Genomic DNA, 16104 nt, shown 5'->3' with positions numbered 1-16104 from the left:
TTTTATTTTCTCATTTTCCTGCCCTGAGCTGTTCCACTGGAGACTGTGGGAGAAGTGTGGGCTTTAATTGAAAGTCGTGGGCCATTTATCCAAGTTGTTGTAGACTATAAATTTAGTCTCACATGGCTGCTTACCTTCATCAGTTAAAAATATTGAGTGGTTTATCCAAGTCCCTGGTCATTAACTACTCTGTATTATCATTAGCGCTCCTCTGAGTGCTTCGCTGTGAGCAGCTGAACGATGCATTATGTAAGCCGGGCCCAGTCTTCTTAAGCAGCAAATTTTGGGACACTGAGCTTTTGTATTCCTGTGTTTGATGTTGAAATGCATTTCCATTCAGGATCATTTGATCTGTTATTGTGAAGCAGGGACAGCTGAGGCTTTCTGCCAGTTTAAAGTCTCCAGATTATGAAACATTTTTAGTTGAACAAACTGTTTTAGATGCACTCAGAAGGTATCCTCAAATGCTGTGTCTAAAGAGCAGCTGCTTTACTGCAAGTTACTGTAATGTAACTTTTTTGAGCGCTTTGATCACACTTCACTTGGATAAGAGTGACCTCTTCAAAGGACGATGGAGAACTTAGTTACAGGCGGATAACTCAGACTAGTGAGCTAGTGTTTCCCTGGTTTAAGCTCGGGAGAACAGTTTTAGTATTTTAGATTCATGCTGCTGCTTTGGGTCTGCTTTCTTTCGCTTTGCTCAAATCGCCCACTTTAAAAAGTTCACCTTCCTTTTCCCCAAGTCATTATCAAAAAAAAAAAGTTCTGGTTTGACTTTTAGTGAACTAAAGGTCAGCTTGATGGCACAATATAGTGTGTTTATTTTCTCTTCAGAATTTATATTGATTCAACTTTCCGCTCATGCTTTTCCCCTGGGCCTCCATGCCCCACCAATGTGGCCCACCTCACAGTTTGAGATCCCCTGCTCTTTGTATCCCTCTCTGTATATGATTTATATAATATAAATCAATCACCTGTAGTGCACACTTGGGTCTTTTTCCCACTCAAAGCCCCCCCAGCGTTGCTTTGATCGTCACAAAATCACCCAGCGCCTCACACTGGCTGCTCGACCGTATGGGCCTGATTGATGATTTCCTGCTGAGCTGGCAGTCTTTCTAGCACCTTCTCCATATTGACATATAATCTATACTGCCATATAAATCTCAGTAATCTATGACCGGACGATGCTGTCTCATAGATAGATGGATGCTAACAGGAGTGAATGATTGTGACGTCTGTCTCTATAAAGGATTGACCTGGAGGAGTGGGAACACGTCACATGCATGAAGACGGTGGCACTGAGGAGTCAGGAGACTGTGTCTGGACTGAAGGGCTACATCGCAGCAGGAACCTGTCTGATGCAGGGAGAGGAGGTCACCTGCAGGGGCCGGGTGAGCTGGAAATAAAACATAAAGAGTCTCTTCCTCTCACATCACCTCGTAACAAAACTGCTTTGTTAACTTCCATTAAATTCATTTTTTGTTTTTCAATTTTGTCTCACCTTCAGATTCTGATCCTGGATGTGATTGAAGTGGTGCCGGAGCCCGGGCAGCCCCTCACCAAGAACAAGTTTAAAGTGCTCTATGAGAAGGAGCAGAAGGGACCGGTGACTGCTCTGTGTCACTGTAACGGATACCTGGTGTCAGCCATCGGCCAGAAGGTCTGAAAAACACTCATGACATGGCTGCATATAGCGACACCAGTGCTCCGTCACACTGGGTCTGGTTATTGAACAGTACTCATTTAGTACTTGTAAAAGTTTGTTATTGCTTTATTTATTTTTTTTAGAAAGTGTTGCATAAGCAGTCAGATTTCACTATTTGACTGATTGTGCCCAGTCGCTTCTCACCTGAACTCGTTTATTATTAAGCCACTGAATCTTTTGTCAGGATGCTTGCTGGAGTTCAAATGACATTTAATGTTTCATTTTTGAAATTCTGCTCTTCAGGTGATTATCTGTAAGATGGATTGTGCAAAAACAAATGGTGTAATTTCCTCTTTCAGATCTTCCTGTGGGTCCTGAAGGACAACGACCTGACGGGTATGGCCTTCATCGACACGCAGCTCTACATCCACCAGATGTTCAGCATCAAGAATTTCATCCTGGCTGCTGACTTGATGAAGAGCATCTCACTGCTGCGCTACCAGGAGGAGAGCAAGACGCTGTCTCTTGTCAGCAGGGTGAGGGGGAAACGCCACGCCACGACTCAGTTCATCCATGCTTTTCTCTATTTCGGGGGTGGAGCCTGTCCCAGACTCAAACATCTGTCATTTCAAGTATTCCCAAATGAAGTCAGGATTGTAAACAGTCAGGAAAGATGTGCTGTATGAGTGTAAATCAGGATTAAGTAACCGTGGTTGCAGCACACAGTGGAGGGTGTACTGATGAAGATTTGTGAGTGATTACTGATGTCTTTCAGCCAAGTTCATCTTGACGAGAGCAGCTCTGGCAGCAGGGGATGATTCAGGGGCCTGTAGCCTTCTGTTGGGTTTTAACCCTTTTCTTATTGTTTTGGCAACAGGATGCAAAGCCTTTAGAAGTCTACAGCATCGAATTCATGGTGGATAACAACCAGCTTGGATTCTTGGGTAACGTCTCAAATAATCGTGGTTTAAAAAAAACAATAAACAACAACAAAGAAACTTTAATGATCAAATCGTTTTCTCACGAAGCTTTTCTGTTCTCTTGCTTTCAGTGTCGGATCGAGACAAGAACCTCTATGTTTACATGTATTTGCCTGAAGGTATGTGCTGTAGCTGGAACTGCAGATGTTTTGTAACTTAATTTAAAATTACACAGTCATGTTAAGTGCTCTGTGTTTGTGTGTTGCAGCTAAAGAGAGCTTTGGAGGAATGCGCTTGCTGAGGCGAGCGGACTTCAACGCCGGAGCTAACATCAACACTTTCTGGCGGATGCCGTGTAGAGGGGCGCTGGACGCTAGCAGCAAAAAGGCTCTAACCTGGGACAACAAGCACATCACGTGGTTCGGTGGGTAGCAGCACAAGGCTTTACCGGGATAATCAAAACTCATACCAACAAATATTCCTTTTACTAACTGAAACTAAGCTGATGTTACTGAATCACATTCAGTCACAACAGTGCAAATGTGCTGTGAGCCAAAGATATGACGGTAAATTAAAACACGAAATGTGGCGTAACTGAAAACAAACTGTAATCGTTAAAAAGGAGTTTTTCCCTCCCACTGTCAATGAAGCACTTGCTCAGAGTCTTTATGTTACAATATAAAGTGAGGCGAGTGTTGTTACTGATTTATGCTGATTTTATTTGGTGAACTTATTTATACAATTGCCAAATCACAACAAGTATGAATCACATGGTAATGAGAAGCTTCCGTTCCCTATATGAACTAATCATATTCCCACAGCAACCCTGGATGGAGGCATCGGCCTGCTCCTCCCCATGCAGGAGAAGACTTACCGCCGTCTGCTGATGTTGCAAAATGCACTCACCACCATGCTGCCTCATCACGCCGGTCTGAACCCAAAAGCCTTCAGGTTAGCAGCACTGCAGCTCTCTGACATGAATTATAAAACGTTGTGCTGATGTGACTGACGTGTTTGTCTGTGGTATCTAGAATGCTGCACAGCGACAGGCGGAGCCTTCAGAATCCTGTGAAGAACATCCTGGATGGAGAGCTCCTCAACAAGTACCTGTACCTCAGCATGATGGAGCGCAGCGAGCTGGCCAAGAAGATCGGGACGACTCAGGACATTGTGAGTGCACAGAACAGCAGACCGGAGCTTCCCATTAGCTCAGCTCTTCCCTCATATAATTTCCTTCTCCCTGCAGATCCTGGATGACCTTCTGGAGATCGACAGAGTAACGGCTCATTTCTGAACGCCACATTCCTGCTTCTTCTTCACTGAGCTGTTTTATAGTGAACAGAAGAGTTTTTGTTATGGAAACCTTGATTTGTTTTCTTAGAATATTTTGTATAAAAGAGGGGAAAAAACAAACCAAAACTGGTGTGATTTCTTCATGTTTTATTACCATGTTCTCATAATTTAAACAGTCAGGTGGTACTGGACAAAATGCTGTCTGACAGAATAACTGAGAAAATGTCTACTTCATTAAAAAAAACCTGCAGGTTAAAAACCTCATTGGATTTGGTTTCCCAAAATTCCTCTTAAAATAAATAAGATCTTTAAATTACTTAAAAGTCACATTGGTTGGTGTTGCTCCTCTCGCCCTGGAACGGGCGCTTACAGTCCTGTAGTGGAGCACAGTCTCCCCCAGCAGACTGTGAAGGTGGTTTGGTGGGAACGTTGCTCACGGTCGAGCAGCACCGTAAACCAGCAGCACCCGGAGCTGCTGCAGCAGCAAAACGCTCACTGATGAGCTGCGTTCACTTGTGCTTGGAATGAATCCTTTGTAGTGAGACGCTTGCACGCTATTTCAGGTACTCGTACAAGTCAGAGTCCAGCGATAGGAAGCCCAAGTACTGAAGCAGCGCCAGGACCACACGCGTCAGGCTCATCACAGCCATCTCTGATCTGTAAAAACAATCTAATCAGCCTCAGTGGCTCCAATCACAGAACATATAATTACTTTAATTATTGCGCACCTCAAAGCAACTTCAAACTTGACGCTCTCCCATGCAGTCCTCCCCCAGCGGAAGAGCCAAAGCTGGGGGAGGACGCCGAACTTCTCAGCCTGAATCTTCCCCCAGCCTCGCACGGCACTGTTGATGAGAAAAAGAGTTGTGGGAAAGATCTGCAAACTTACGACATTCTGCTGGAGATGTGGAGGTTCTTTTGTGGGGAGCTTCTTGTTTCCAAGATTATCAGTCACAGCACTTATTGAGGGAGATATTTTAAAGTATTGTTTTAATCAACTTTAATGGTCACTGAGACACAAAATTACATTTATTTTTTTCTATTATAACTTTCATGCAGGAAAATGAGCTGACTGTGGAAGTGTGAACTTCAACAGTTTGTAACGGAGTTCAGTGCGCTGCATTGATCGGTTTTTATTTCTTCACAAAACTTTGTCCAGAAGAGGTCATTTTCCTGTAAGTTATTAATGCAAGGTCCTGAACTAGAAATCCATAGTGCTTATTGACCAACCGTGTGGGGACATTTTTCTTTGAAAAGCACAGAACAAAGTTATAAGTTAAAAGCGTCTCACTATAGCCCTAAAAAAACAAAACAAAACAGACAAGAACAAATGTATTGATCCTGAGGCCTGGTTTTCTTTGAGTGTGTGTGGGGCTCACTTTGGGTTCTGCTTACTCAGGGTTCACGTTAACTGCCCAGCAGACATTTGCTTATTACTCTCTTTATTGTTTGAATACTTCCAGGTATCAGGTGTTTTAAACAGACTGTAGATAACAGATGGATAGAGTCATAAAAGGTCTAATTTTTGATGCAGGCAACTGCAAGCGACAAAGGCATTCATTCATTCCAAGCCATCACCTACTGGTGTCTGTCCATCAGGGTTTTTGGCTGATGATTTTTGGAGTCAGAAGTGACTGTATACGGGTGAAACTGTGGTCTGCACACTCATTAGCTGATCCTTCAAGCTGTATCCACACAGGGCAACACGCAGCATACCCACTAATTTAAAGCTAAATAACTACACTTTACATAATGTTGATCTCATCCTTAATGACCCCTGCGATGTTCTGTTAGTGTGTTTACCTCTTGGCCATGACAAAGTAGCGGTCCACCGGCGCCCCCAGTGTGATGTTGATGTTCCGCACCGTGTTGATGTTCCTGAACACCAGCAGCATGGGCCGAGGCATCGACTTCAGCACCTGCATGATGCTCTCGAAGCGGTGGACGGCCATCTCACGCATGTAGGCCGTCTCCTCCCTGCTCAGGATGTTGGACAGACCCAACTTGTGCATGTTGATTGGTCGCTGCAGCAGCATTTCGCAGAAGAGGAAGTACTCTGCAGAGGACGACAAGCCCTCGTGTTTGATTTTAATCCCCACATTTGTTCATAACAAAGTTAACATGGAGTTTAAGTCAAACGTCCTGACCTTTGACCCCAAGGGCGCTGGACTGCTGCTTCATTTCTGCCTCGTCCCTGAGCACTATGGACCTCCAAAGTTTACAGAGGGCCTCTCGATCTCTAAGGTCAAAGGTCAGAGTTAAAGCAGATAGCTGAACAAAAACCTGAGAGTATCTCATGCCGACTCATCAGTTTCTTACTGCTGACTGAGGTATTCGTACAAGCCGTGGTCCAACAGCACCAGCTCCGCCTTGTTGTCAGGACCTCGCCTCACGAGAACTGCAACACACGATCCAAATTTCAGTGACTTCTTCTCTTTAGAACCTCTGTTACTAATTCATGTCATTTCATTGTTATTTTCTGCTTTCAAAGAACATATTTGTATGATCCTCTTGACGTTTGAATCCACACTCCAGCAAACACACAGGTCAGACAGGGAGAAGATTAAGAAAGTCTCTGGATTTTGTATATGATATTTATGTATATGTTGTTGTTTTTTTTACACGAGTAAACAACTTGAACTTGTTTATGAACATTAATGTAAAAAAAAAAAAAAAAAAATCTCACAATTTTAAAGAATTAAACTTCCCACACAGCCGCTGCTATAACCAAGTTTCTTAATAAACACTCAAGTGTGTGATTTTCTCATTTGGATTTTTCTAAGGCTTACAGGTGTCTGGCTTCTTTGTCTGGTGTGTTCATGCCTTTTGCAGCATTTTAATAGAATTAACTGAAAAAAACATGTCCTGTTATGTGGAACAGAGCATCCAGGAAGTTTGTGCTTCAGTTTTAATGAGTGAAATCACAGGATTTTAATGAATCACTTCTATAAGGTAAAGATTGTCCTTACAAGCTAGCCAGCGCTGCGTTTAAAATTGATCCTCATTCCAAATTCTGAGCCTTTTTTGGTCATTAAAAAGAACAAAAACAACATGGAGGAAACCAAAACACTAATGCTGAGGTTTAAAAATGCAGAGTAACAAAACCAGTGGTTCCATGCTCTACAGTCCATGTGATGTACCTACCATTCCCGGGGTGAGGGTCTGCATGGATAAAACCGGTGTAGAATATCTGCTCAGCAAATGTTCTGATCAGTTTATCTGCAGTCTGAAAAATAAAGCTACATTTATTTTATATAGCACCAAATCACAAAAACTGTTGCCTCAAAGTGGTTTATGTTGCACAGACCCAACAATAACAAGCACTCGGCGACAGTGGGAAGGAAAAATGTATTTTAACAGGAAGAAACCTCCAGCACAATCAGGTTCAGGGAGGGGCAGCCATCTGCCACAACTGTTTGAGGGTGAGAGAAGAGAAACAAAAGACACTGAGAGTGAGAAGAGGTGAGCTTACATCTTTCAGACTCAGTCCTTGACGTTTTATTTCTTCCACGCTGTTGATTTTACAGCCGTCACAAAACTCTGCTGTCAGCACTCTCTGAGTATTGGAGAGAAAAAATAAAGAGGACGCTGATGGAAGTCAAGCAGTATTAGTGTGCACTTACTCTGTACCACTGACAACAACTTCACCTTGTTGGTTTGCTCCCAGAAGACCTTAGGTACAACCACAAATTTAAAGTGTTTCAGCTCCTCTGCACACCTCTCAGAGTTCCTGGCCTCATTCTCAAAGTCCAGCTCCTGAGCCAGTGTTTCCTTCAAGTCCTACATAAATTACAATAAAACTCTGTAAATTGGGATGTTTTCTGTTTAGAACAGCGGTGGGGAACTCCAGGCCTCAAGGGCCGGTGTCCTGCAGGTTTTAGATATCACCCTGAATCAAATGATTAGTTCATTACCAGGCCTCTGGAGAACTTCAAGAGATGTTGAGGAGGATATTTAGCCATTTAAATCAGCTGTGTTGGATCAAGGACACATCTAAAACCCACAGGAAACCGGCCCTTGAGGCCTGCAGTTGGACACCCCTGGTTTAGAACATCGAGTGAGTCGGTCAAGTCATGCAGACACTTCCTGACCTTAAGGACCCATCGGAATCCAAAACTGGGGTGCATGAACTTAATAATATCCAGCAGGATCTCCAACGTTCGGATATCTCCATCAAAGCGATCCCTGAGGTCAATGTACTGCACCTGTGTGAAACAGGACGAGAAACAAGTAAAGTCAGAACCAAACGTTCCCGTGACCAAAAATAAAACCTCAGATATAACTGAATCATTGTTTCATGAGGCTAATGCTTCACTGCTGTAGTGAGGTCATTTAAAATGTTAACAGTGACTTCAGCAGCTCACCTTCACAGCGACCGGAGTCCCGTCAAACAGCAGGGCTTTATGAACCTGAGCTAAGCTGGCAGCAGCGATGGGCTCATAGTCGAATGTTTTAAAAAGTTTATCAGGGGTCTTGTTGAAGTCTTCTTCAAAGAGAGCGTCCACCTGTTAGAGACAGACACATCCTGACCAGTGTCACTCTGTCCTCTTTCACGAGTCCTGTGCTTTGCTTGTGCTGCACTCCTCACCTCTTTGTACCTCCTGTTTAGAGCTTTGTCTTCTAGTACTTGCAGGGTGCGGATGTACTCAGGGGGTAGCAGGTGATTGAAGGCACACAGGCCTTGGCCAAGCTTAATGTACAGGCCTCCATTCTTTACGGCTCCTTCCACGATGGAGTCTGCTGCCCTCTGGTGGCAAGCTGACATCTCAGTCACGTAGGATGGATTGGTCTAACAGGAAGATGCACGTAAGACAGAAAGCATTAACGCCATCATTGCTAAAAATGAATGCTAACTAGTTCTTTCTGGTTCCAATGAGCCAGTAACACATGACGCTTGGACCCAACGCGTGATAAAGTGACTGAAGGGAGAAAATAATGCACATGTACACTGCTCAAAAAATAAAAGGAACACACTGAGGATAGCATCAATTCAGTTCTTCTGGGATATTGATGTGGTCAGTCAAGCAGCAGGAGGTAATGTTAATGAAATTAAAAACAGGTACAGGGGCAACAATGAGACAACCCCCAAAACAGGAATGGCTTTATAAGTGGAGGCTACTGACATTTTTCTCCTCCTCATATTTTCTGACTGTTTTTTGACTACTTTTGCAATTAGCTAGCATCAGTGTCACTGCTGGGGCGAAACCTGGACCCTACAGAGGCTGCAAAGGTAGTTCAAATCCTCCAGCATCACACATCAATAAGTCCCATTGCCAGAGGGTTTGTTTCCAAACCTCTCAAGAGCACTGTGGAGATTCTAGGAGACAGGCAGTTACTCTAGAAAAGCTGGACAGGGCCATAGAAGGACCCAGAGCTACAAAACTGACCTCCAACAGGACAGAAACAATTAGAAACAGACTTTATTCAATTCAATTTTTATTATATTGCACCAAATGGCAGTAACAGTCACCTCAAGGTGCTTTTATACTGTAAGGTAAGGACCCTACAACAATACAGAAAGAAACACCCCCCCTTTTGATTAAGCACTTGGGGACAGGAAGGAAAAACCCAGGAACAAACAGGAGAACAGGACAAAACACACACTGTGGAGATGCAGAGTGGGGTAGTAGTCTGGACCTATTGCAACATAACTAAGGGAGGATTCAGGGTCACCTGATCCAGGTTTAACTATAAGCTTTATCAAATGTTTTAAACCTGATCTTGAAAGTAGGGAGGGTATCTGTCTCCAGAATCTAAACTAGGAGCTGGTTTCACAGAAGAGGGGCCTGGAAACTGAAGTCGTTGCCATGGGAACCCTGCATGGGTTCATAAGGGTGGCCTGAGGGCCCTGCGCTCGCTCCCCGGCACCACGGAGCCTGACTGACGTTTGCCACAGAATACCAGGATTGGCAGCTCCACCACTGATTCCTTGTGCTTTTCACAGAGAGCACGTTCACCCTGAGCACGTGACAGACGTGAAAGGGTCTGAATTACATTTTGTTGCCTGTAACACTGTTCAGTGAGTCAGTGATATCTGGGGAGGCATATTCATGCAGGGGGACAGACACCTGTACAGGCCTGACAACAACACCCTGACCCTGGCATTAGGTGTCATGATGAAATCCTTGGACTTCAGCCAAAGCTCTCGTAATCCACACGACCCACTCTCAAAACAAACTGACCTCATCTATTCCACGAAGCAGCACGTTGGTGGTCCACCAGTAGTCAGCGGAAATGAAGAGTCCCACAGAGAGAGATCTGAGGACACAGATAACTGATAAATACTGGAACTGAAAGGTCTGACTTACAGATAAACAGAGTTCATAGCACGTGATGGGAATGATTCCTAATACGATCAGCGGTAAGAGGATGGTTTTTCTATAATAAAGATTAGTGAGGATAAAAAAGTGAGGGTGGCAAAATGTTTTTAAACATGTAGTCTGTCTGAACTGATCCGAGGAAGGCAAACTGTTACACTGCCAACAAGTTAGGATGAAGCAAACGTGTACTTAATACAGTGACACAGCACCAGTTTAATAAAAATCATGTGGTCTCCATTTACCACTAGGCTCCACACACACAGGCTGCTGCAATACAGCAGAGTCATTCTCTGCCCCCATGTTCATCCTTTTATACATATTATCTTGTTAGTTTCATTTACGTGGCACCAGTGGTTCTATGGTGTAACGGTTTAAGCATTTGCCTGCCTGGCATGCATGAGATTTCTGGTTCCACACTGGAAGTACATACTGAACCCTTGAGGCTTGTGTGAGGAAGGGATCTAGAAACCAAATTAAATAATCTAGCATCAACTCAAAGATATCTGCAGCTTCAAAAATAAAGGCCAAGGCACTTTATTTTTGCAGACTTTACCTTATAAAATAGAGAGAAAACATCTAAGATTGGATTTCCTATTAGCAGTACTTGGTAAAGCTGCGTTCTGCATATCTACTCGGTTGAAAACTCAAAGATGCAAATTCTTATGTCACTTTTATGTAAGCATGCACTCGCACTGATGCCAGGAAAAGGTCACCAACATGTAGCCACACATCTGAAAGCACACTGATTTGCTCTCCTGATATTTAGACTGTAGTATTGATATTTTAACCTTTGCCTTTGCTCAAGGACATCTCAGCACATGGACTGGAGAAATCAGGGATCAATGCATCGATCTTCTGATTGGTAAGAATGGGTCAATTAAGCCAACTGCTAATGGCTTCTAGCCATGGACAGTGCACGGAAGTGTTGCTAAGAAACTGGGGAAGGGGAGCAGCAATTTACTGAAATGTGGAAACATACATATAAATACAGCAAAGAAGGCAAAAACAGAGTTTGTACAATTGTAACGAGCTTGAACCTCAACATTTAACACAGCCACCTTTATTCTTCCACACAGCCTGAACTCTTTCTTGTAGTTTCTTCAAGTAGTCTTTGGGACTAGTTCTGCAGGTTTCTTGAAGGACAGTCAAAGCTCTTCTTTGAATGTTGGCTACTGTTCTGTATCAGGATGTTCCCACATTGCTTTAATGCTTTAAGAAAGCTGGGGTCTGGGCTCTGGGGGGGCCGATCCATGACTGACAGAATAAACACACAGCAGAACACTGCCCAGGTATTTGACAGAAATGGCACTGTGTTTGGGTTCTATGTGCTGAAAAATGAGGCCATAAACAATTTGACTCTTCCCATATGTTACTGCACAGTGGTTTCCAAAATCAGATGGCACTTTTCTACATTTACAATCATTTACAATACATTTTAAAAAGATCCCCAACCCCACTAGCTGAAATGCAGCCCCAAAACATGACAGAGCCTCCACCGTGTGTTACAGTCGTACTGTTGTAGTCTGTCTTCCAACATCCTCCATACAGTCCACTGAGGACTAGATTCATCAGACTTGATGCATTTGCAGTTTAGTTCTTCTGTAATTTGGCCATTCTCCCACTGAGACCATTTCTGAGGAGGCTTCAGAGAACAGATGCACCAACTGAAGGACCAGATGTAGCTCACAGATGCTGTCTCAGGTCTTCTTTAACCCTTAGATGCACATGTGGGATCAAAAATGACCCCGCAGGTTGTTATTCAAATGAAAAGTTGTAATATATTCATATTCCAGGTATTCCTCATAAAACTTGTTTTAAAATTTTTTTATCTAAAGTAACATGGCTGCTAGGAGGCCGGATAGGATCCCTGTGGACCTTGCCCTACAAATGATCCAGGGCGGATGGGATGAGGAGGCCATCGGAGGCACTGACTCAGAATCTGACATCACAGATGTAGAGGACCCAGACTGTTGTCCCCCCACTGAACAAGGCCAGTCAGACGCAGAAGAGTCCTCTGATGAGTCCTCAGAAGAGGAAATGGACATTGTGCCCAACAGAATGAGCCGCAAGGGCTCTTACTGGACAGAGTTACCTCCCAGGCAGGCTAAAACACCAAGCCACAATATTCTGAATAGTCGGCCAGGGCCTGCACCTGGGTTTAGTACTGATTCCCCAATAGATGCATGGAAACTCTTCATGTCTGATAATATAATAGAAGAGGTGCTGACATGCACAAACATGGAGGGATGAAGAGTAGCCACAGACAGGGGAAAAGAGTGGAAAAATGTAACCAAACATCAGCTCATCGCCTTCATTGGATTAACCTTTCTTGCAGGAAGTGAGAAAAACTGGGATGTACCAGTCTGTGTGTTTTTTTGGAAGTCCTCAGCATAACCCATTGTATAAGGCCACGATGTCAGTTTGAAGAAATTCGCTGTTTATTGTGCTTTGATGACAAGAGGACCAGAGCCTACTGACTGAAAACAGACCACATGGCTGCTTTCCGCTACATATGGAACCTTTTCCTGGTCAACTGCTGGCAGAAATTCATTCCCAGTGATTTTGTTACAGTGGATGAACAACTTCTGCCTTTCACACGGAGGACCCAGCTTCTGCAGACTGTATATATAATCTGAACCAACTAGAGAGAAATGTCTTTAGTTTATTGCAAAAAACACATTGATTTTGTGGAAGAGTGGGGTAGTGACACAAAAACTGCAATTTCTTAAAATTAATGAAAAAATAAATAAAAACGCAAATGACCTCATGTCACAAACATGTTTTATGAGGAATTCCTGGAATATGAAAATATTATAACTCTTCGTTTTAAATATTTTGAAGAATAAAAGCCCAGTTTATTGCAAAAACGCATTGATTTGATTTGGGGTCATTTTTGATCCCACTTGTGGAAGACTGTAGGTATTGGTAAGCTGTGCATCCAAGGGTTACGGACATGACCTTCTCACAGCGTTCAGTTACCTCAAATCTTTAAGGACACACTACACGGCAACAGGCTGCCAGTAACATAAATGGTAAATGGTAAATGGCCTGTTGTCTGTTATGTGTAGACAACACTGGTTCGTCCCTTGAGGTAGGTAGCTCTCTTTCTCTTGACAATGCCTTATTTAAGGATGAAACACATTCTGGGGTCAACTTGAAAAAAGGCAGATGTGAAATGTAAAAGTGAGGTCAAAGGTCAATCAAATGTGTCAATCAAAGGATAACAGATTTTTACAGTATTTACACCTCATTTGACCTTTAAGAAGAGGTCAGATGTCCAAAGTTAAGAGCTACTTAGAATCCCAATAAATCATTTCCTATATGCCGATATGTTTGTCAATACAAACAATGGCAGTAAGAAGCACAGTTTCAAACAGCTCTTTGGGGCCTTTGATCTTCACATCAATATACTGACTTTGATACTTTCAGTCTTTATAAAGTAGATTTTATACATCTTGATAAAACACACCACACTAGCAAGAACAACAGTTTCTAAGTTTCTATCAGGCTTTTTGTCAGGTTTTGACCAATAGTGGGTTTTCACGGTGCGTCATCAAACCGGAAGTCACCATATTGGAGATACTGGAGGCAAACAAAGCGCACGCACTTAAATAGATTCCAAACGTCGAACGAAAGGAAATTGTGAATTATTGCCGTGTTTTTGGCTGTACCAATCGGTCACACCATGAAAAACATTTGCAGTTTTATAGACTGCCAAAAGTTATTACAAATCAGGGAGAACAATGCCGAAAGTTATCAGAGGAAAGGAGGCGGTTGAGGAATTTGTTCGGCTCATTTCTTGTCAGGTAAGTGAATTGTTGATAGCAGCGGCTCTTAACTAATTTTCTAGTGTGATCTTCCGCTGTGTATGGGCTTGGTGAGAAAACCAGGCAGTTGACGATATCAGGATATGCAATAGACGGAAGACTCTCCAGGTCGTCATTGATCCAAGACGAAGGAGCCAACTCGTATGGATCTGCACCACCAGTAAACCTTAACTTTTCCAAATATCGTGCCCTTTCCTGCGGACCAAGTCCTTCCCTGTATGCCTTTGCATCTATAATGCATTTTGAGGAGCTTTTCTGTGGTTTCGGACATTGATCCATTGCAGTGTTTACCTCCGAGTGCCTCCGCGCATGCAGGTTACCACCCAGAACGTGACGTAGGTAGGTGAAAACCCTCTATGAAGCGGACCTTGAATAGCTTAGTGGATGCAAAGCTAACATGACCCCACTCTACACCCCCACAAAGTTTCATCAGAGTTCAGCCTTAACTTTTTGGGCTGTCATGTTTACAGACAGAACGAATGACACACACACAGTAAAAACGTAACCTCTTGGTGGAATAATAAATGAGGGCAAAACAGAAGCCATTTTGGCTTAATAACTACATTGACTTTGGCCACACATCCGCTCCTGCCCGTCTCCACCCTGCTCTCAGTCTTGTGGTGTCACCCAAAAACTAAAAGTAATGAGACGGAATTTACAACCTTATAAAAGGCATAAAATGATTGATTTCCATAAAAGGCAATGCTGTCAGGATATTTTTTTGTTTCTTTTGCTTTTATCCATTCATGAAAAAAAATGACCTACTTTAGCTAATGTTCCTGACAATACTTAGAGAACACTATTAGATATACAAGTCTAATATGCAAGTTTAATAGATAAGAAGTCACCATTTAGAGACCATTTCACAGCCTCAGACTGAACACGTATTAGAATCTCATGATGCTGATAATGACATTCATACAAACCTGCAGAAGCGGCCAAATCCTTCAATCACAATCCTCATCTGTCTCCTCTGTCTGGGCTCCGATACGGCATACTTGACGCTCACCGCCACGGGAACACCAACAGAGAGGCCAACGAGCGTCTTCCATAACAAGCCTCTGTGCTTAGCTTCCCTGCAAGATTTAAAACACACACATACAGTCTCATTGCATGCAGACTTGAGCATAGACTGAAGCTCATCTACGGTCCTCAGCTGTCTGCTACCTGAGTGAACTGAAAGATCGCCTTGCTGAGAGGGATGAGGAGCCAGGAAGCGGAGCTCTTCGGAGGAGAGCCAGGTGATGCAGACATAACGTCAACTGAAGAAAAACAAAGCAATGTATGAGTGACCTACAGCACCACTTCCATCTGACACGTCTGACCTCTGTGTTTGCGCAAGTTAAGTGAACGTTAACCAGCCCCGCGAGTTAGGTAAAGGGATTGAGGGCACGAGGACAGACACTGTGTTCTGAGTAACAGCAAGAAAACGTGGGCGCGCGTGTGTGTGTGTGTGTGATAGGAGGCGAGGACGTCTGGTTCAAGGCGAACATGAGCAGCTATACTGACACTTTGTTGTTCTTTGCAGTTTGCTTTCGAGGGACAAAATGTTTCCACTGCAGATAAATTAATTTACACATGGCAGCGGGGTCAGGGACCAGAGCCCTGAAATATCTGAGCAGCCCAACCCCCCTCCTCCCACAGCCAGCTCGCAGGAACACTTGAAGACGATCCACTCCTGCAGCCGTGCGTGTCTCTCCTACTCACACCATTGCTGGAAACAAAGTGTTGAATGTGTCCTCTCATGTCAAAAATGCTTTAAAACACTCCAGTGAACAGCATGCTTTTTAAACACGGCCTTGACATTCAATTTTAATCTCAGATAATATATACAGACGCTAACACACCGGGCCCAATTGCAGCTGGCTAGCAATTAACTTGCTAATTGGAGAGAATTGGGTTAAAAATGTGTAATAAATAAGATTTATTTACCACTTTACAGTTCTCCGCTATCATGTTTCCGAGTTATTAAAACAGACAAGCTCCAAGAGACGTATTAATATTCCTTGTCAGCAGCCACCAGTAAACGCTTTACCTTTCTCCTTCATAAACTGCTAACAGCACACTGGTTTGCTGATGTTTAACCAAAGAGTAACGCA

At 43.4% G+C, this 16104-nt stretch overlaps 2 protein-coding genes across 3 annotated transcripts in view; one reads left to right on the top strand and one right to left on the bottom strand.

Annotated features, from left to right (window-relative positions):
• The window catches only part of cpsf1 (cleavage and polyadenylation specific factor 1), an 18128-nt gene extending 13947 nt beyond the window's left edge, over window positions 1–4181 (top strand). The window contains exons 30-38 of the mRNA XM_005450758.4: window positions 1250–1391; window positions 1508–1660; window positions 2005–2181; window positions 2523–2589; window positions 2697–2744; window positions 2834–2989; window positions 3387–3516; window positions 3597–3735; window positions 3812–4181. Of these exons, the coding sequence (XP_005450815.1) occupies window positions 1250–1391; window positions 1508–1660; window positions 2005–2181; window positions 2523–2589; window positions 2697–2744; window positions 2834–2989; window positions 3387–3516; window positions 3597–3735; window positions 3812–3859 (1060 nt within the window). The 3' untranslated portion in view covers window positions 3860–4181. The remainder of the gene's footprint in view (window positions 1–1249; window positions 1392–1507; window positions 1661–2004; window positions 2182–2522; window positions 2590–2696; window positions 2745–2833; window positions 2990–3386; window positions 3517–3596; window positions 3736–3811) is intronic.
• adck5 (aarF domain containing kinase 5) lies at window positions 4101–16104 on the bottom strand. Of its 2 annotated transcripts, XM_003443760.4 has the most exons (15): window positions 15938–16104; window positions 15173–15267; window positions 14932–15081; window positions 10041–10116; window positions 8447–8647; window positions 8223–8363; window positions 7950–8063; window positions 7507–7638; window positions 7331–7414; window positions 7003–7084; window positions 6178–6256; window positions 6006–6097; window positions 5662–5914; window positions 4587–4703; window positions 4101–4515 (listed from the first exon to the last, which is right to left on the bottom strand). In XM_003443760.4, the coding sequence occupies exons 1-15, from the start codon at window positions 15959–15961 to the stop codon at window positions 4413–4415; spliced, it is 1743 nt and encodes a 580-aa protein (XP_003443808.1). In that variant the 5' UTR covers window positions 15962–16104; the 3' UTR covers window positions 4101–4412. The 2 variants fall into 2 exon arrangements, with proteins under 2 accessions (XP_003443808.1, XP_025757829.1); XM_025902044.1 differs by lacking the exon at window positions 15173–15267 and having other exon boundaries at window positions 15938–16103.

Source organism: Oreochromis niloticus, linkage group LG22 (genome assembly GCF_001858045.2).
Source record: "Oreochromis niloticus isolate F11D_XX linkage group LG22, O_niloticus_UMD_NMBU, whole genome shotgun sequence".
NCBI classification, from domain to species: Eukaryota; Metazoa; Chordata; class Actinopteri; order Cichliformes; family Cichlidae; genus Oreochromis; species Oreochromis niloticus.
This window is presented reverse-complemented; position numbering and strand designations above follow the sequence as displayed.